The 20,689-nt window shown below is 43.4% G+C and overlaps 1 protein-coding gene across 4 annotated transcripts in view; it reads right to left on the reverse strand.

Annotated features, from left to right (window-relative positions):
- The window catches only part of LOC117424267 (zinc finger protein 362-like), a 56,786-nt gene extending 36,824 nt beyond the window's left edge, over positions 1-19,962 (reverse strand). The window contains exons 1-6 of one of the 4 annotated variants that reach the window (XM_058992510.1): positions 19,629-19,962; positions 17,635-17,687; positions 5,796-5,857; positions 5,340-5,595; positions 4,883-4,969; positions 1,300-1,461 (exon numbers count right to left, since the gene is read on the reverse strand). In XM_058992510.1, coding sequence (XP_058848493.1) covers positions 1,300-1,461; positions 4,883-4,969; positions 5,340-5,595; positions 5,796-5,852 — 562 coding nt within the window. In that variant the 5' untranslated portion in view covers positions 5,853-5,857; positions 17,635-17,687; positions 19,629-19,962. Of the gene's footprint in view, positions 1-1,299; positions 1,462-4,882; positions 4,970-5,339; positions 5,596-5,795; positions 5,858-17,634; positions 18,671-19,628 lie in introns of those variants that run through there. The other 3 variants (XM_034928324.2, XM_058992511.1, XM_034040471.3) reach the window with 3 other exon arrangements.
- Between the last annotated feature and the right edge of the window lie 727 nt (positions 19,963-20,689).

Below are 20,689 nucleotides of genomic sequence, written 5' to 3' on the forward strand. Positions count from 1 at the left end.
AACTGTATTTTTTGATCTCGTTAGTACAAATGGCCCCCTTTGCTAATCACATCTTCAGTCTTTTTTTTCCTTTTGTGGTACAGGGTCGCAACACGGTATAAATCTCCACATTCTTGTAAAATTACTTTACACTTACTTCAAAGATGCAACGTGTTTCAGTAAAATCAAACACTGAATAAACTTTGCAACCTGTGCAGAGGTAGAACACAAATTTACGTCATTAAGTGGGTTTGGCACTGCAGGGGAGATGAAGGGAGGTTTTTCTGAGTGACTGTTTTGTAAGCAACACTCTGAACGTTAGAGTTTATGTGTACATGTGTTTTAAGCACTCGCCCAGTGGACTACTGAGACACAGACATCAACTAGATCAGATTTAATTTGCCTCAGGTTTCTAACCCTGCTGTGCATATTAGTTTTATTCGTAAATTAGTTTTCTACAGTTTATTTGAGACAGTTTTTTAATTTGTGTAGGATCGTTATCTTTACAAGGTAGAGCTCCACTGTGACCAAACGTTATTTCAATTAGAATGTTTCAATTAGAATGTTGGTAACCATGGTTTCGTTGCATGCTGAATATGATAAACGGTTTTGCTAAATGAGACGTTTCTCAATGCCAGATTTCACACATTCTCTGCTTGAATTGAAAAATAAAGATAAAAAAAAGGTAAATCCTTTCTAAAATAAACGTCGATATTAATCATCAATTTGGCAAAAAAATAAAAATCAAATAATATTATTTATTATTTGTTTATTTAGCAGACACCTTTATCCAATGCGACTTACAGAGACAAGGTTGTGTGAACTATGCATCAGCTGCAGAGTCACTTACAACTATGTCTCACCTGAAAGACGGAGCACAAGGAGGTTAAGTGACTTGCTCAGGGTCACACAATGAGTCAGTGGCTGAGGTGGAATTTGAGCCGGGGACCTCCTGGTTACAAACCCTTTTCTTTAACCACTGGACCACACAGCCTCCTAGTAGCAAGCCTAATTATAGCACTGCGTAATTACATCAAGGGGTCTGAGGGAGAAATAAAACAATGTGAATGCTGCTGGTCCTTGGCTAGGATTTCAGCATCAAACACTTCCTATCACTTTTGATTCTTTATAATATTTACATTTTTTTATTCTGTCTTTCAAAAACCCTTTGCTAATTTTTTAGAGAGCAATACAGGTTCCATACACAGTGGCGATAATAATAATAATAATAATAATAATAATAATAATAATAATAATAATAATAATAATAATAATAATAAAAAAATCAGTCATGTGATGCTGGGCTGATCTTTCTTTGACCTGCAGGTGGCGGTGTGTCAGGGGAGGGGTGCAGCGCGGACACTATCATGGTGGCAGCTGAAGGATGACCAGTGACTCCGGACACCGAGAAGGACTGACCGGCTACTGAGCCTGGCGGGGAGGAGGAGACGATCGTTCCCTGGGGAGTGGTGATCACCAGACCTGCAACACAGAGACACAGCAGCACAGCGAGATGAGCTCCCTGCACAGATACTCACAGCAATGCAGAGACGAGCTCCCTGCACAGACACTCACAGCAATGCAGAGACGAGCTCCCTGCACAGACACTCACAGTAACACAGTGAGACGAGCTCCCTGCACAGACACTCACAGCAACACAGTGAGACGAACTCCCTGCAGACAGACACTCACAGCAACACAGAGACACAGCAACACAGAGACGAGCTCCCTACAGACACTCACAGCAACACAGAGACGAGCTCCCTGCACAGACACTCACAGCAACACAGTGAAATAAGCTTCCTGCAGACAGACACTCACAGCAACACAGTGAGACGAGCTGCCTGCACAGACACTCACAGCAACAGAGACGAGCTCCCTGCAGAGACACTCACAGCAACGCAGAGACGAACTCCCTGCAGAGACACTCACAGCAACAGAGACGAACTCCCTGCACACACTCAGTTTCACAGAGACAAGCTCCCTGCAGACAGACACTCACAGCAACACAGAGACGAGCTCCCTGCAGACAGACACTCAGAGCAACACAGTGAGATGAACTCCCTGCAGACAGACACTCAGAGCAACATAGTGAGACGAACTCCCTGCAGACAGACACTCAGAGCAACATAGTGAGACGAACTCCCTGCAGACAGACACTCAGAGCAACATAGTGAGACGAACTCCCTGCAGACAGACACTCACAGCACCAGTGAGACGAGCTCCCTGCACAGATACTCACAGCACCAGTGAGACGAGCTCCCTGCACAGATACTCACAGCAACACAGTGAGATGAGCTCCCTGCAGACAGACACTCAGAGCAACATAGTGAGACGAACTCCCTGCAGACAGACACTCAGAGCAACATAGTGAAACGAACTCCCTGCAGACAGACACTCACAGCACCAGTGAGACGAGCTCCCTGCACAGATACTCACAGCAACACAGTGAGATGAGCTCCCTGCAGACAGACACTCACAGCAACACAGTGAGACAAGCTCCCTTCACAGACACTCACAGCAACACATGAAATAAGCTCCTTGCAGACAGACACTCACAGCAACACAGTGAGACAAGCTCCCTTCACAGACACTCACAGCAACACAAAGACAAGCTCCCTGCACCGACACTCACAGCAACACAGTCAGATGAGCTCCCTGCACAGACACTCACAGCAACACAGTGAGACGAGCTGCCTGCACAGACACTCACAGCAACAGAGACAAGCTCCCTGCAGAGACACTCACAGCAACGCAGAGACGAACTCCCTGCAGAGACACTCACAGCAACAGAGACGAGCTCCCTGCACACACTCAGTTTCACAGAGACGAGCTCCCTGCAGACAGACACTCACAGCAACACAGAGACGAGCTCCCTGCAGACAGACACTCAGAGCAACACAGTGAGATGAACTCCCTGCAGACAGACACTCGCAGCAACACAAGGACGAGCTCCCTGCACAGACAATCACAGCAACACAGTGAGATGAGCTCCCTGCAGACAGACACTCACAGCAACACAGAGACAAGCTCCCTACACAGACACTTACAGCAACACAGAGACGAGATCCCTGCACAGACACTCACAGCAACAGAGACGAGCTCCCTGCACAGACACTCAAAGCAACAAAGTGAGATGAGCTCAATGCAGACAGACACAGCAACACAGAGACGATCTCCCTGCAGACACTCACAGCAACACAGACGAGCTCCCTGCAGGCAGACACTCACAGCAACACAAAGATGAGCTCCCTGCACAGACACTCACAGCAACGCAGTGAGATGAGCTCCCAGCACAGACACTCACAGCAACAGTGAGACGAGCTCCCTGCACAGACACTCACACCAACACAGTGAGACGAGCTCCCTGCAGAAAGACACTCACAGCACCAGTGAGACGAGCTCCCTGCACAGATACTCACAGCACCAGTGAGACGAGCTCCCTGCACAGATACTCACAGCAACACAGTGAGATGAGCTCCCTGCAGACAGACACTCAGAGCAACATAGTGAGACGAGCTCCCTGCAGACAGACACTCAGAGCAACATAGTGAGACGAACTCCCTGCAGACAGACACTCAGAGCAACATAGTGAGACGAACTCCCTGCAGACAGACACTCACAGCACCAGTGAGACGAGCTCCCTGCACAGATACTCACAGCACCAGTGAGATGAGCTCCCTGCACAGATACTCACAGCAACACAGTGAGATGAGCTCCCTGCAGACAGACACTCAGAGCAACATAGTGAGACGAACTCCCTGCAGACAGACACTCAGAGCAACATAGTGAGACGAACTCCCTGCAGACAGACACTCAGAGCAACAGAGACACAGCAACACAGAGACGAGATCTCTACACAGAGTGGAGGGCAGCAGTGTGGAGTAGTGGTTAGGGCTCTGGACTCTTGACTGGAGGGTTGTGGGTTCAATCCCCAGTGGGGGACACTGCTGTTGTACCCTTGAGCAAGGTACTTTACCTAGATTGCTCCAGTAAAAACCCAACTGTGTAAATGGGTAATTGTATGTAAAATAATGTGATATCTGTATAATGTGAAATAATGTATAATGTGATATCTTGTAACAATTGTAAGTCGCCCTGGATAAGGGCGTCTGCTAAGAAATAAATAATAATAATAAATAATAATAACAGACACTCACAGCAACACAAAGACGAGCTCACTGCACAGACACTCACAGCAACACAGTGAGACGAGCTCCCTGCACAGACACTCACAGCAACACAGTGAGATCAGCTCCCTGCAGACAGACACTCACAGCAACACAGTTAGTTCAGCTCCCTGCAGACAGACACTCACAGCAACAGAGACACAGCAACACAAAGACAAGCTCCCTGCAGACACTCACAGCAACACAGTGAGATGAGCTCCCTGCACAGACACTCACAGCAACACAGTGAGATGAGCTCCCTGCAGACAGACACTCACAGCAACACAATGAAATAAGCTTCCTGCAGACAGACACTCACAGCAACAGAGACGAGCTTCCTGCACAGATACTCACAGCAACACAGTGAGATGAGCTCCCTGCAGACAGACACTCGCAGCAACACAGTGAGATGAGCTCCCTGCAGACAGACACAGCAACACAAAGACAAGCTCCCTGCACAGACACTCACAGCAACACAGTGAGATGAGCTCCCTGCACAGACACTCACAGCAACACAGTGAAATAAGCTCCTTGCAGACAGACACTCACAGCAACACAGTGAGACGAGCTCCCTTCACAGACACTCACAGCAACACAGTGAGACAAGCTCCCTGCAGACAGACACTCACAGCAACACAGAGACACAGCACTGGCTTGTCAGTACTGCAGCTCTGAGTGTGTCTGTATGTGTTGTGCAGTGGTATTTAGTTGTGTGTTGTACTGTGTAGTTGTACCTGCGGTTGTGTAGTATTGTACAGTTGTATTGTGTACTCGTGCGGACAGGCACTGCACGGCAGGGGAAGTGATGTATTCTGGGTAATCTAGCGAGTGGGAGACACAATGGAGCCTTTTCATAAAACAGGAAGTTATCAAAGAGGTCATACAAGCAGTCAATCAAACACAGGGTCATAGTGCCAGGGGTGCCTCAAAGTCTAGTAACAAACTCCTGGCAGCTGTGGAGTTACAAGGGGGAATCAAATTGAGTGCACTTTACTCAGCAACACAACTGCACTGAGCAACACAACTGCACTGAGCAACACAGCTGAAGTACAAAAGCACAGGTTTGGACTTTTGAGAAACAGAAGTTAGTAAACTGACTCTAAAAATCACATTTTCAAACCAATCTCCTTCACTGCAGGATGCAAGGAGCAGTTCTTAAACCAGTGTGTGTCACCGAAATATAAAACTCACCAGCAGCAGTCATAATCCCAGTGGATGGTACTGGGACCACAGTGATGTTCTGCTGGGAGGTGGGAGGGGGGTGGAGGTGCCCCCCTGACTCCTGAGGCTTTCCCCCTCCTCGGCTCGTCTCCATAGTAACAGCGGAGCCTTGCATTGTGAGCACGGCGGTGGGGTAGTGACAGGCGGCGCTGGGGGGAGCGAAGCTGCCAGCCTTGTCTAACGGGACAAATTGGTCCTTCTTATTGATAAACACTGCGTTCTCAATCTGAGGGGAAACAACACTGTTAAAGACAATTCCCTATAGTTTATAGTGGTTGCTGAGGTGACTGAATGGTTCTATTAGTTTATATTAAGAGTTATAAAAATACAGAATCTGGGGACTTCTCATTAGACTCTGTACTGTCCTCATGTGAACAAGCGTGTGAGAAACATTTCAGAGCATCAGAGTCGACGACTGTGCCCTACCTGCCCTGTGGAGACCGGAGACCAGAAATATGAAGAATTAAAATGAGAGTCTTCCATCGCTCCTGAAAAAAGAGAGAGAAATGAAACCCTCCAGCACAAACACGAAGAATCACACCTCAACTATCTGTTACATTTGCACTGTGTTCTGTGCACAGCATGACAGCTGTATATTGACAAATCCTTGACTGTGTTTGCATTATTTATTATACTTGATTTATAATTCCATCAATTTCACTGGTGAAGACAACCTAAAGAGGTGTTGGGTAACTGCTGTAGTTCTGTTCAGGGTTTTATATTATTGTTATATAGTGTGGTCCTGCCAGCATTGCTCTGTGTACAGGACAGTGCAGTAAGGGGACAGCCTGGCTTTAACACTGGGGTCTATGGGGGACACCAGCCTGACTTTTCACTCAATGAAGTGTAGAAGTGTATGCTAGAAAAGGACAAGCTGACAAAAAAAGCTAGCGCCCTGTTCACACTAGTATCGGAACGATACTGATAAAATGAGTTTAGATTCAGAATATACAAGTATGATAACACTTTCTGTCCTAACTCACTTTTTTTAACACAACTACAAGACTGATACTGTTGCAATATACCCTGTCCACACTTACATAAAGGATATTCTGTATTACACCAAGATACTCAACTCCACTGATTCTCAATGTGGACCTCAGTCATGCTGCGTGCAAAGGGTTGTGGTATATAGAGCTCAGGGAGAAGATTTTCTATTGACAGTCAATGGGGCGCTATTGGATTGAGCTGCTCTGAGCTTTTAAGAAACTTGTGAAAAGTCTATTTTACTACTATCCAGGGTGTCTTGACGAAAAATATAACCTGTGGTAATGATGACATACCGTAAATGCCCTTTTCTGAACGCAGTACCAGAGATGGCATGTGCGCAGGAAACAGAGATGAGCATGTCACATATTACAGTACTAGTAGACGGGTGCAATTATAACACTGGATTTATTGGTATTAGCTGTCAGTTCTTACTCATAAGAAAGTTTACAAACGAGAGGAGGCCATTCAGCCCATCTTGCTCGTTTGGTTGTTAGTAGCTTATTGATCCCAGAATCTCATCAAGCAGCTTCTTGAAGGATCCCAGGGTGTCAGCTTTACAACATTACTCTGTGTAAAAAAGTGTCTCCTATTTTCTGTTCTGAATGCCCCTTTATCCAATCTCATTTATGACCCCTGGTCCTGGTTTCTTTTTTCAGGTCAAAGAAGTCCCTTGGGTTGACATTGTCTATACCTTTTAGGATTTGGAATGTTTGAATCAGATCGCCGCGGTGTCTTCTTTGTTCAAGATTGAATAGATTCAATTATTTTAGCCTGTCTGCATACAACATGCCTTTTAAACCCGGGATAATTCTGGTCGCTCTTCTTTGCACTCTTTCTAGAGCAGCAATATCCTTTTTGTAACGAGGTGACCAGAACTGAACACAATAGGTGAGATCTTACTAATGCATTGTAGAGTTTTAACATTACTTCCCTTGATTTAAATTCAACACTTCTCACAATATATCCGACCATCTTGTTAGCCTTTTTTATAGCTTCCCCACATTGTCTAGATGAAGACATTTCTGAGTCAACATAAACTCCTAGGACTTTTTCATAGTTCCCTTCTTCAATTTCAGTACCTCCCATATGATATTTATAATGCACATTTTTATTGCCTGCATGCAATACGTTTAACTTTTCTCTATTAAATTTCATTTGCCATGTGTCTGCCCAGTTCTGAATCCTGTCTAGATCATTTTGAATGACCTTTGCTGCTGCAACAGTGTTTGCCACTCCTCCTATTTTTGTGTCGTCTGCAAATATAACAAGTTTGCTTAATATACCAGAATCTAAATCATTAATGTAGATTAGGAATAGCAGAGGACCTAATACTGATCCCTGTGGTACACCACTGGTTACCTCACTCCATTTTGAGGTTTCTCCTCTAATCAGTACTTTCTGTTTTCTACATGTCAACGACTCCCTAATCCATGTGCACGCATTTCCTTGAATCCCTACTGCGTTCAGTTTGAGAATTAATCTTTTATGCGGGACTCCTGTAACTTATCTGTAAATAAAAATAAAAAACAACACAATAATTAAACAAGCATGACAGACAATATCCTTGGTGTAAGCATGTGCATGCCTCAGACTCATCCACTCCGTTGTCGTTCCGATCAACCTGACCACACTTGATCTGTTCCGAGTCATATCGCAACTGTACCGGTAAGAAACATACTCTAGTCTGGGTTTCGTATCGTTACAGTTATACTGGTACGACGCCGTTACAACTCCAGTGTGAACAGACGTTGCCATACTGTTCCGCAATGATACCATGTGGCGGAGTGTCCCGCCCCTATGTATTATTATTTGTATTTTTGTTTGCGGCGCGTGTAAAAGCGCCGTGTCTTTTATTATATATTTAAAAACCCAGTGAGGATGCATGGCTGATCAGCTACTGATTATTTAACTAGCTGACAGTCATGCATCCTTACCAAACGCGTGCAGACTCTGGCCGAGGGATAAGATAATTAACAACTAGTTAATCCCTCGGCCAGAATATATAAACCTGCAGCTCTCTGCACTCGGGGTGGAGTGTACAGAGGAGAGTACGGGGAGCGGAGAGAGCGAGCAACATCTAAAAACAATTGCTAAAACGTGCTGGATTATCCAGCACGACACTTACTTGTTTGTTTGTTTATTCGTTTGGCCCTCGTGCCCTTTTGTTTGGTGTTTTGTTAAATCTTTTGTTTTTGTTTTGTTTATTAATAAATACGGCGAGTGCCGTTGCACTCAGCTTCAACCGCCCATCTATTGTTTTGGTTTCTACTTCCTGGTCCGTGACGTCACCACTGCAAGCCAGACTGCCACATATGGTGTCCGAAGTGGGACAAACAACGCCTCCAACAGCCGGACCAGGAAAGGATAAGGACGTTTTTTTTTGTTTTTTTCAAAAAGTATTTTTTGTGTGGGGTTTTTTTGGGGGGGGAAAAAATATATAAATAAATAAATAAATAAATAAATAAATAAATAAAATAAAAATGGGGAAAAGTAGCCGGAGGAGAAAGCAGCAGCAACAACAACAGCAGCAGGAGGCGCAGCAACAGCAGCCTTACCTTACCACGCTGGACGTCTGCCTCACCTGCCTGAAGGGTGAGGAGTGGTGCTTCGCGGTTGGTGAGGTCTGGCACGTGGCACCAGACCAACCCCCTCCATGGCAGGAGAGGAAGGAGCCTGAGCATCCAGCAAGGGTGAGAGAGGACCCACATCCTCCGAGGCGGAAGAATCCTGTCTCCTCTGAGGGGATCTGGGACTGGCTGGCGGAGCCTGAGAGGGATATAATGGTGGCCCTCCCTGCTGTGATCAACCTCCTGTGGGCGAGAGATGGGGAGCGCTGGGAGGCCTGGGAACAGAAACACCACCCAGCATCCCTCCCAGACATCGCAGCCATGGTGCTCAACTACCTGGCTGCAGATATGGGAGGGGCCCCGCTGCAGTTTCCAGCGCTAGAGGGAGAGGAGCCATCGCTGCCGTCTCCAGCGCCAGAGGGAGAGGAGCCATCGCTGCCATCTCCAGCGCCAGAGGGAGAGGAGCCATCGCTGCCGTCTCCAGCGCCAGAGGGAGAGGAGCCATCGCTGCCGTCTCCAGCGCCAGAGGGAGAGGAGCCATCGCTGCAGTCTCCAGCACTAGGAGCAGAGCAGCAGGAGCTGCCTCTGTCTCCACCACCACCAGGAGCAGAGCAGCAGAAGCTGCCTCTGTCTTGACCACCACCAGGAGCAGAGCAGCAGAAGCTGCCTCTGTCTCCACCACCACCAGGAGCAGAGCAGCAGGAGCTGCCTCTGTCTCCACCACCACTAGGAGCAGAGCAGCAGGAGCTGCCTCTGTCTCCACCACCACCAGAAGCAGAGCAGCAGGAGCTGCTTCTGTCTCCACCATAGCCAGGAGCAGAGCAGCAAGAGCTGCCTCTGCCTCCGCCACCTCCACCAGCAGAGGATGAATGCCTGCTGGTTCTGCCTCAACCGCCGTGGGAGGACTGCCTGCCCGTCCCACCTCCACCAGCAGAGGGTGAATGCCTGCTGGTTCCGTCTCAAGCGCCGTGGGAGGACTGCTTGCCGCTCCCAGCTCCACCAGCAGAGGGTGAATGCCTGCTGGTTATGCCTCAACCGTCATGGGAGGACTGCTTACCGCTCCCAGCTCCACCAGCAGAGGGTGGATTCCTGCTGGTTCCGCCTCAACCGCTGTGGGAGGATTGCTTGCCCCTCCCACCTCCACCAGCAGAGGGTGAATACCTGCTGGTTCCGCCTCAACCGCCGTGGGAGGACTGCTTGCCCCTCCCACCTCCACCAGCAGAGGGTGAATACCTGCTGGTTCCCTCCACCTCCACCAGCAGAGGGTGAATACCTGCTGGTTCCATCTCCACCGTCATGGGAAGGACTGCTCCTGCCCTGCCTCGCACCGCCCAAGGATGCCTGCCTCGCACCGCCCAGGATGCCTGCCTCGCATCGCCCAAGGATGCCTGCCTCACTTCGCCCAAGGATGCCTGCCTCGCTTCGCCCAAGGATGCCTGTTGCTCCGCATCGCCTGGGGCTGCCTGTTGCTTCGCATCGCCTGGGGCTGCCTGTTGCTCCGCATCGCCTGGGGCTGCCTGTTGCTCCGCATCGCCTGGGGCTGCCTGTTGCTCCGCATCGCCTGGGGCTGCCTGTTGCTCCGCATCGCCTGGGGCTGCCTGTTGCTCCGCATCGCCTGGAGAGCCACCAGCTACAGGGAACGAGGGAGAAGTGGAGCTCCCGCTGCCGCCTCCATGGCCAGGGGCTCCCCTCCCGAGTTCACCTCCCGAGGGTCCGCTGCTGCTGCCGTCGCCTCCCGAAGGTCCGCTGATGCTGCCGTCGCCCCCCGAGGGTCCGCTGCGGCTGCCGTCGCCCCCCCGAGGGTCCGCTGCTGCTGCCATTGTCTGCCGAAGGTCTACAGCTGCTACCTTCGCCTCCCGAGGGTCCTGTTTTGCCTGGGGTCGCTACCAGTCCTGCCATGCGGCAGGAAATACTGTGGCTGGAGCCCCATGAAGGGGAGCTGCCGGCCACGGAAAAGTGGGGGGAGGTCAGGAGACCAGCTTCCCCAGCCACACTTTCGCGGCAGGAAATACTGTGGCTGGAACCCCATGAAGGGGAGCTGCTGGCCATGGAAAAGGGGGGGGGGAGGTCAGGAGACCAGCTTCCCCAGCCGCACTTTCGCGGCAGGAAATACTGTGGCTGGAGCCCCATGAAGGGCAGCTGCCAGCCATGAAGAAGGGGGGGGGAGGTCAGGAGACCAGCTCCTCCCGCAGCAATTTCACTGCAGGAGAAAGGGTGGCCGGAGCCCCACGGAGGGGAGCTGCCGGTCATGAAGAAGGGGGGGGCAGGTCTGGAGACCACCCCCAAAAATTTTTTGGCCAGAGGAGCTGGCCGGTGCGCAGGCCATTGGAACGCTACGGCTGTTTGGGTGGGAGGAGGACATCCCACCGTGGCCGCCACCTTTGGTCCGTTGCTGCCCCTGTTCCTGCGCCGGGACTGCTAACCGGGACTTTGGGGACGAAGGGGGGAAGTGGCCGAAAAGGCCATGTGTGCTGCGCACAAGGGGGGGCATGTGTGGCGGAGTGTCCCGCCCCTATGTATTATTATTTGTATTTTTGTTTGCGGCGCCGGTAAAAGCGCTGTGTCTTTTATTATATATTTAAAAACCCCGTGAGGATGCATGGCTGATCAGCTACTGATTATTTAACTAGCTGACAGTCATGCATCCTTACCAAACGTGTGCAGACTCTGGCCGAGGGATAATAAGATAATTAACAACTAGTTAATCCCTCGGCCAGAATATATAAACCTGCAGCTCTCTGCACTCGGGGTGGAGTGTACAGAGGAGAGTACGGGGAGCGGAGAAAGCGAGCAACATCTAAAAACAATTGCTAAAACGTGCTGGATTATCCAGCACGACACTTACTTGTTTGTTTGTTTATTCGTTTGGCCCTCGTGCCCTTTTGTTTGGTGTTTTGTTAAATCTTTTGTTTTTGTTTTGTTTATTAATAAATACGGCGAGTGCCGTTGCACTCAGCTTCAACCGCCCATCCATTGTTTTGGTTTCTACTTCCTGGTCCGTGACGTCACCACTGCGAGCCAGACTGCCACATACCAGCATAAAAACGCTACTGTGTGTTCTGCATTAAAAAAACATTATCTACCAATATTAGCTAAATTATTATTCGTACATGACTTTCACAACAAAACATTCCATACACAACTTTAAACAAACACTCAACCATACAATATACAGCACTGTAGTGCAGCACTTACAAATGGTTCAGTCTTGTAGATCTTTGTGTTTACTAACATCAGGGCAGACACACAGACTTCTGTATAATTCGAGAACTGACTTTTTCTTTAGTATCGGTACTAGTACTATAATATATACACACACATGAATGAAGGCTATATCTGCATCCTGAGCCATTCGAAAAAAAAGGCATAATACCACAGTAGTGACATCAAAAAGTGATAATTCCTATAGAGGAAAATATACTTGAACTTTGACCCATTCAACTCTGAGAGCATCACTTTCAATTCAAACACAATATGTCTTGTTTTCAATCACCCGACAAAAAAAAAGTACAGAAATGTTAATTAATGATCAACAAAAAATGAAAAAAAAAAACCTGGTACATTCCTATCTCAGAGAAACTGGAGAAATAGATGACATAGAACATCTGTACAGCACTGAAACACTAAGTTTAAAAAAAACGAATTGTACTGCTGAACCTCGTCTTCTTTAATATTAGCATCACAAGGGTTTCCATGAATTATAAAAAATAATAGATGGGCCTCTTCAGTGAGTTACAGGAAAACAATTCTATCTCGGGTTTCTGTGACAGTTTATAAATTACTCGACCTTCTGTCTCAATTTATGACGTCACAGAAACCCTAGATGAAATTATTTTCCTTTAACTCACTGCAGCCCATCTATTATATTACATATATATACAGATGTGCTCAAATTTGTTGGTACCCTTACAGCTCATTGAAATAATGCTTTATTCCTCCTGAAAAGTGATGAAATTAAAAGCTATTTTATCATGTATACTTGCATGCCTTTGGTATGTCATAGAATAAAGCAAAGAAGCTGTGAAAAGAGATGAATTATTGCTTATTCTACAAAGATATTATAAAATGGCCGGGACACATTTGTTGGTACCCCTTAGAAAAGATAATAAATAATTGGATTATAGTGATATTTCAAACTAATTAGTTTCTTTAATTAGTATCACACATGTCTCCAATCTTGTAATCAGTCATTCAGCCGATTTAAATGGAGAAAAGTAGTCACTGTGCTGTTTGGTATCATTGTGTGCACCACACTGAACATGGACCAGAGAAAGCAAAGGAGAGAGTTGTCTGAGGAGATAAGAAAGAAAATAATAGACAAGCATGGTAAAGGTAAAGGCTAAGGCTACAAGACCATCTCCAAGCAGCTTGATGTTCCTGTGACAACAGTTGCAAATATTATTAAGAAGTTTAAAGTCCATGGAACTGTAGCCAACCTCCCTGGGCGTGGCCGCAAGAGGAAAATCGACCCCAGATTGAACAGAAGGATAGTGCGAATGGTAGAAAAAGAACCAAGGATAACTGCCAAAGAGATACAAGCTGAACTCCAAGGTGAAGGTTTGAGCGAAAGTGGGCTCCATGGAAGAAGACCCAGGAGGACTCCACTTTTAAAAGAAAAACATAAAAAAGCCAGACTGGAATTTGCTAAAATGCATATTGACAAGCCACAATCCTTCTGGGAGAATGTCCTTTGGACAGATGAGTCAAAACTGGAGCTTCTCGGCAAGTCACATCAGCTCTATGTTCACAGACGAAAAAATGAAGCTTTCAAAGAAAAGAACACCATACCTACAGTGAAACATGGAGGAGGCTTGGTTATGTTTTGGGGCTGCTTTGCTGCGCCTGGCACAGGGTGCCTTGAATCTGTGCAGGGCACAATGAAATCTCAAGACTATCAAGGCATTCTGGAGCGAAACGTACTGCCAAGTGTCAGAAAGCTCTGTCTCAGTCACAGGTCATGGGTCCTCCAACAGGATAATGACCCAAAACACATAGCTAAAAGCACCCAAGAAAGGATAAGAACAAAACATTGGACTATTCTGAAGTGGCCTTCAATGAGTCCTGATCTGAATCCTATCGAACATCTATGGAAAGAGCTGAAACTTGCAGTCTGGAGAAGGCATCCATCAAACCTGAGACAGCTGGAGCAGTTTGCTCAGGAAGAGTGGGCCAAACTACCTGTTAACAGGTGCAGAAGTCTCATTGAGAGCTACAGAAAACGTTTAATTGCAGTGATTGCCTCTAAAGGTTGTGCAACAAAATATTAGGTTAGCGGTCCCATCATTTTTGTCCATGCCATTTTCATTTGTTTTATTATTTACAATATTATGTTGAATAAAAAAATCAAAAGCAAAGTCTGATTTCTATTAAATATGGAATAAACAATGGTGGATGCCAATTACTTTTGTCAGTTTCAAGTTATTTCAGAGAAAATTGTGCATTCTTCGTTTTTTGTGGAGGGGTACCAACAAATTTGAGCACGTCTGTATATATATATATATATTATATATATATATTACACACACTTACATGCCACAGCCGCATATCCGTTTATTTATTTTTCTGCTTGGCTTGGCCTGAGTTTAAATTATTTCACACCCTCTACAGTTAATCTTACATACAAATAGTGTACCCTTTGCAGTCAAGCGATCTGTGGTAAATACAATCTGTACAATATAATAATATCATACTCTTTCATTTATATAGCACCTAAATGCAGAGCATCTCAAAGCACTTTATAATATAAAACACAGTAACAATAAAAACACAGCAAAATGTGTTGTAAAAACACAGCAGGTACACAGACAATACATATTTTTACTTAAAATATAAAATAAAAGCAATAAATAATTCCAAATTACATAAAAACCTAACTCTGATGGAATGCCAATAGATAAAAATGCATTTTTAGTTGTTTCTTAAAAATACCTACGGTTGTAGAGTCCTTATTGCCTGCAGGAGATCATTCCAGAGCCTGGGTGCATAACAGCAAAATGCCTGATCACCCACAGAACGAAGCTTACTTCTGGGAATTCTTAACAACCAGAGGTCAAACAGCGCAAATTAAGTTCAGAAATGTACTTTTTTTAACAGGTCTGAGATGTAGCTGGGAGCCAGACAGTTAAGGCCTTATAATAAGTATCACTATTTAATCATATCCTGATGTAACTATCACTATTATTTGCTGTATTATTGAATTGTGGTTTGTCATACTTGAATAAAAGTTATTGTATTTCTTGCTCTTATTGTATTACTTGTATTGTAACACTTGAAATGTATTTGCTTACGATTGTAAGTCGCCCTGGATAAGGGCGTCTGCTAAGAAATAAATAATAATAATAATAATAATAATAATAATAAAAGTTAACAATAACATTTTAAAGTTGATCCTACTCTTAACAGGCAACCAGTGCAAAGAAGCCAGAACTGGTGTGATATGACACACAATTTGGATCCTGTTAAAACACAAGCAGTGGAATTTTGGACATACTGTAGCCTGCCTATCGCAGCCTTTGAGGCACCCGCAAGCAAGGCATTGCAGTGGTCAAGTCGGGAGGAGACAAAGGCGTTCACCAGCCTCTCCACATCAGACAGAGAAAGAATAGATTGCAGACGGGATATATTCCAGAGATGGAAAAAAAGACAACTTAGTGACATTACAGTCATGAGACTCAAAGGTTAAACTAGGGTTGAAAACCACACCTAGATTCTTGACTAGGAATGGCAAATTTTAAATGTTTAAACTCTAAATAAGTGGTTAAACATTGAATAATATGCTAGACGTGTAACCGGTCACGTGACAAATTTCACCAAACGCATATTTTTTTATGTATTCATTTTCGTAATTTATCATCATATACAGGAGTCCGTCATGTATCTGACTTCTGTGGTGCCACAGTAAGGGTGGATATTATAAAAAGGAAGGCGTTTGGCAATTGCCTCCAAATAGTTTTTGTAATTGATGCCACAGAAAGATTGATACTGGGGTTTTATTCTCGGTCAATCTCATGTCATCTCTAAACAAAGGAACGAGGCAAAGCCACATTTGGAATTATTTTGAGGAACTGGATGAGAAAACCGTGGTATGTAAATAATTATGCCAAACAAAATTGCCGTACCATAAAAACACAAGTTCAATGTTTCATCATTTGAAATGAAAATATTCAGAATTACTGTGGATGGAGTTACTGAATGCAGTAAAAAGCAAACATCCATAATAAACAGAACACTTGGTGACTGTGAATACATATAACACGATTTTAAAAGGATTTTTTTTTTCAATATTAATTCAGAGAACGCATAAGTGTAAATGAATGATGTATAGGCTTTAATTTACACAAATCTTTTTTTTTTTTTAAACTCCTTGATATCTATGTAATATTTACCTGTTTGTGACACAGATCCCTGAACAGTAGAGTTAATATAACAATGTATTGGAATCTGTGCATTTCATAGATTCTGTAACATATATAAGCTGTGTTTTTTTTTGTTTTGTTTTTTTTTTTTAATTATTTGTTTTGTTCTTTGAATATAATATAAAAAAGGCATAGCTTAGTTTATTCACTTTGTGCCCACAGGGCCAGCAGAGGTACATCTCAACAGCGCAGTACAAATACAAAGAGAGACATTTACTAAGATAAAAATAATAAAGACCAAATTTCCATTAGGATTTTTTTTTTTTTTTTTGATTCTATTGATTTTCTTAGTATTACTATGCAGGACAGTCACTATAAGATTGTTACCTTTATTAAAGATGTGCACGGATGAATCTACCAATTGATCTACAGGTTAATCAACTAATGCCCATAAATTAGCTGATCAAAAATGTTAATCTATTGACAACCCTAATTTCAATATATACTTTGGTGTGGTATGTGTTTTTTTATTTTAATTTATTTATATTACTTTGTAGTTAAGTCTTTGCGATGTTAAAACATTATTTGCTTATTTAGGGGTTCTTTGTGTGGAAAATAGGAACCAGGGCTGTCAGTATACATCAGAATGTAATATAAAGAGCGTGTGTGTGTATGTATATATGGTTTAAACGTTGACACCTACATAGCATTTAAACGTTCATAAAAATGTACCAAAAGCACATCCCTATTCCTGACCTCAGAGCTAGATTTAACTTCAAGCCCATCAATCACCCAACTGAAATAGTCAAGACTGCTCAGTTGTCAGGGAGAGCTGAACAGCATTACCTCTCTTTTATCACAGTTTAACTGCAGAAAATGTTGCCGCATCCATAATTTAATCTCTGTCAAGCAGTCAGTAAGAACAGAAACGGACATGTTTGTATCAGGTGTAGTCTGTAAATATATTTGTGTGTCATCCGCATAAGAATGGAAACTCACACCATGACGACATACTATCTGTCCAAGTATGTAGATGTTAAATAGAAGGGGTCCCAATATAGAGATGGTTCTGTAATTGATAAGCCACCACACATTCCACGATTTTTGCCAAAAATGGCAGATTCAAAATAGGCCTATAATTACAAAGAGCATCTGGATCTAAGGTTGTTTTTTTTAACGGGTGTGTTTTTTTTAACGGGAGTCACAACCGTATATTTAAATGCAACAGAACTACGCCGGTGCTTAGAGATTAATTAATAATACTAGTCACCAAAGGACTAAGGACTAAAAAAATTAACACAATGAGTGATGTAGACACTGGATCTAAGGAACAAGTAGTTTCATTTTACTAACCGCTTCAGCCAGGCTAGATGGAGTAACCGTGGCAAAGTCATCCAAGTTGGTTCCTATAAATACAGATGTAACAGGTGACAAAACAATGTTTTAATCAGAAGATAACAATTGATGCCTAATGGTTTCACTTTTACTTCAAAATTCATCAAATTGATCTTTGGAACCGAAGGGTGTAGACGATTTGGTTGCAGCATGCGGTTTATTGTAGAAAAAAGGTGCCTGGGGTTAGCGAGTACCGTCCTTAATAAGGTTAGAGAAAAAGGACAATCTAGCTGAATTTACTGCAGAGAGAGCTAACTGTAGCCAGAACCAGTCATTGTGTGGATGCTAGGTTTCAGTAAGACATAAACAATCTAGAATTCTGGTCAGAGATAACTTCACTCAATAGCAGAGACTCATTTGCGAGTGCGCGAGTATTGAACAACGCTACTTTGGCAGACCAGGTAGCAAAGACTGGCTAAGATGAAGTGACTCCAGAGTAGCTTTAGGCAAACTGCATACATATCATGGGAGATATATTGAACAGATCAAAAAGCCCCTAAAAGAAAACAGATGGACGAAGACCAATTATCTAAAACCGGAGATAAAAATAAAAAGGTTTGCCACAATGAAAAGTGGAGAATTGATGACAACGGACAAACTCAGGAATGGCTTGTTTACGACAATACCAACCAGAACATGTACTGCTCGGAATGTCGCTTGTATATATATATATATATATATATATATATATATATGATAAAGTAAACGTATTTGGTATTTATGGTGAATTTTGGTGAACGTTGGAATTTACTATGACTGGAATCAAATTTATCTTGAACTGAAACTTGAAGAAAATTTTACATTTCCATTGTAATACAACACTTACATTTTCCCATTAAATGTTGATTGTTTTAGCAGTTTCTTTTGTTCCCTTATTTAATATATTAAACGCACATTGTAACACATGCTAAAACTATTTTAGTGAACTATCAACAAACATTATACTGGGCCGGTAAAATGTCCGGTGGATTTTTCCATCCACACTTTTTCCCTGGTGGCTAGTAGTTATTTCAAGCCCTGTATATTATATATATATATATATATATATATATATATATATATATATATATATATACACACACACATATATACATATCTCATTTGTGTAGCAAAAGGAGCAAACTCAAAAAGAAAAAAGTACAAGAGGTACACAAAAATGTGAAGAATTGATATAAAAATAGCAATATATCAGGACGTTTTGGACTACAATTCCTTAATCCAATATGTGTGTGTGTGTGTGTGTGTGTGTGTGTGTGTGTGTGTGTGTGTGTGTGTGTGTGTGTGTTGTTTGTACACTAAAGGTTTAAATGGTTACAAAATAATATATTACCTGGCGGAAATCGTGAGGATATTTTATTATGTATACTGTATGTATCAAAAGTAGCAGGGTCGTGGGTTTAATCCCACATGGGTGACACTGCTGCTGTACCCTTGTGCAAGGTACTTTACCTAGATTGCTCCAGTAAAAACCCAACAGTATAAATGGGTAATTGTATGTAAAAAAATAATGTAATTGTATGTAAAAATAATGTGATATCTTGTAACAATTGTAAGTCGCCCTTAATAATAATTATTATCTATCGCTACAGTTTTCAATACGTTTGTAGCATATGCTGTACTAATCACCACACACACATACACACATATGGACAAAGTCACCAGGACTGGATTTTACGAGTACATTTATTGTAACAAAAGCACACACCACCAGTGTTATTAAAATACAATAACGTCAATAACTTTAAAAAAAAGTGTTAAAAGCTCTATTGTTATTACTCGGTGCTTCAATTCATTTTCTGTAATGAAAATGTAAATCAATCCCCAAACTCGCCCGTAAATCGTGTTCAGTAAACCCGCTTTAAAGTTGCTGAATATGTTATTATCGACATTATTTATTCTGTGAAAATACCTGCTACGTTCGCCCAATAAACCCCGCGCATTCATTTACTCACCCCGTTTGTAAGCAACCAGGGGAAACTTCCGGGTTTATGTCTTCTCTCTGAAATAAAAAAAAAAAAAAAAAAAAAAAAAAAATTAAGCTCGAAAAAAAAAAAAATCCAAACACCGAAGAGAGCGAGAGTAACTCGGCCAGCTGAGGTCCTTTCCGGATCCGGGAGGCAAACGCGGGTCACAAAATGAGATTGAAATAATAAAATAAGGATATAGAGTCAGATTTAATCAGGGAATCGATCAAAATGAAAAAAGTTTAACGACAATAGTTTAAGCAATCCAAAAGAGGGTAAAATGGTCAACATGGAAATGCAAATTTGAGGGTTTTCTGTCACACTTCCGGAAGGTGAGGTCAACATTCCCTAACACTGCTAAATGGTATGGGTACAATTCCGCCTCTGGCCCGTGAGGCCAAATTGCTTTGATAACATAACCAATTCATTAATTTAAATAAATACAATCCAGAGAATCCTGAAGGAAAACATTCGTTTGATTATATATTTGTAAATGTGTCATACTGTTACTATATAATGGCTAGTCAACATTTTTCTATCACATTTCCGGTAGATGAGGTCAAAACTCCCTCACGAGCTACTATTTCCGGGAGGTGAGGCTCAGGTAAAACGGAAGTGTACTTCCAGTTCTATTAAAATGCATGCTGTGGTGGTATGTTTTTAATAGAGCAGTGACACATGGGTTTAAAAATACTTTTGCCACCATAATGACCAGGGCCGGATTAACCCATCACTGGGCCCTAGGCCACACATATACATACAAACACACCTTTATATACATTATAGCCTTTATAACTAGCCCTTCACAACAGGTATAATTCTCAGTTTTAAGTTATTATGAACGACTGAATGAATCTGACAGAAAATTAAACTGTAGGGGATATGATAAATACATTTCAGAATAAGACCGGAAAAAACTGAAGCCTGCGTTAAATCCTGCAACACAGCTCGACAATGACTTCCTGATATACTGAATAAAAAGGCAACAGTTAAAACAAACAAGGAACACCATATGAAGTTGAAAAATGTAACATATAGAAGGGTGATCA

The sequence above is a fragment of the Acipenser ruthenus genome, chromosome 19 (assembly GCF_902713425.1).
Source record: "Acipenser ruthenus chromosome 19, fAciRut3.2 maternal haplotype, whole genome shotgun sequence".
Taxonomy (NCBI): domain Eukaryota; kingdom Metazoa; phylum Chordata; class Actinopteri; order Acipenseriformes; family Acipenseridae; genus Acipenser; species Acipenser ruthenus.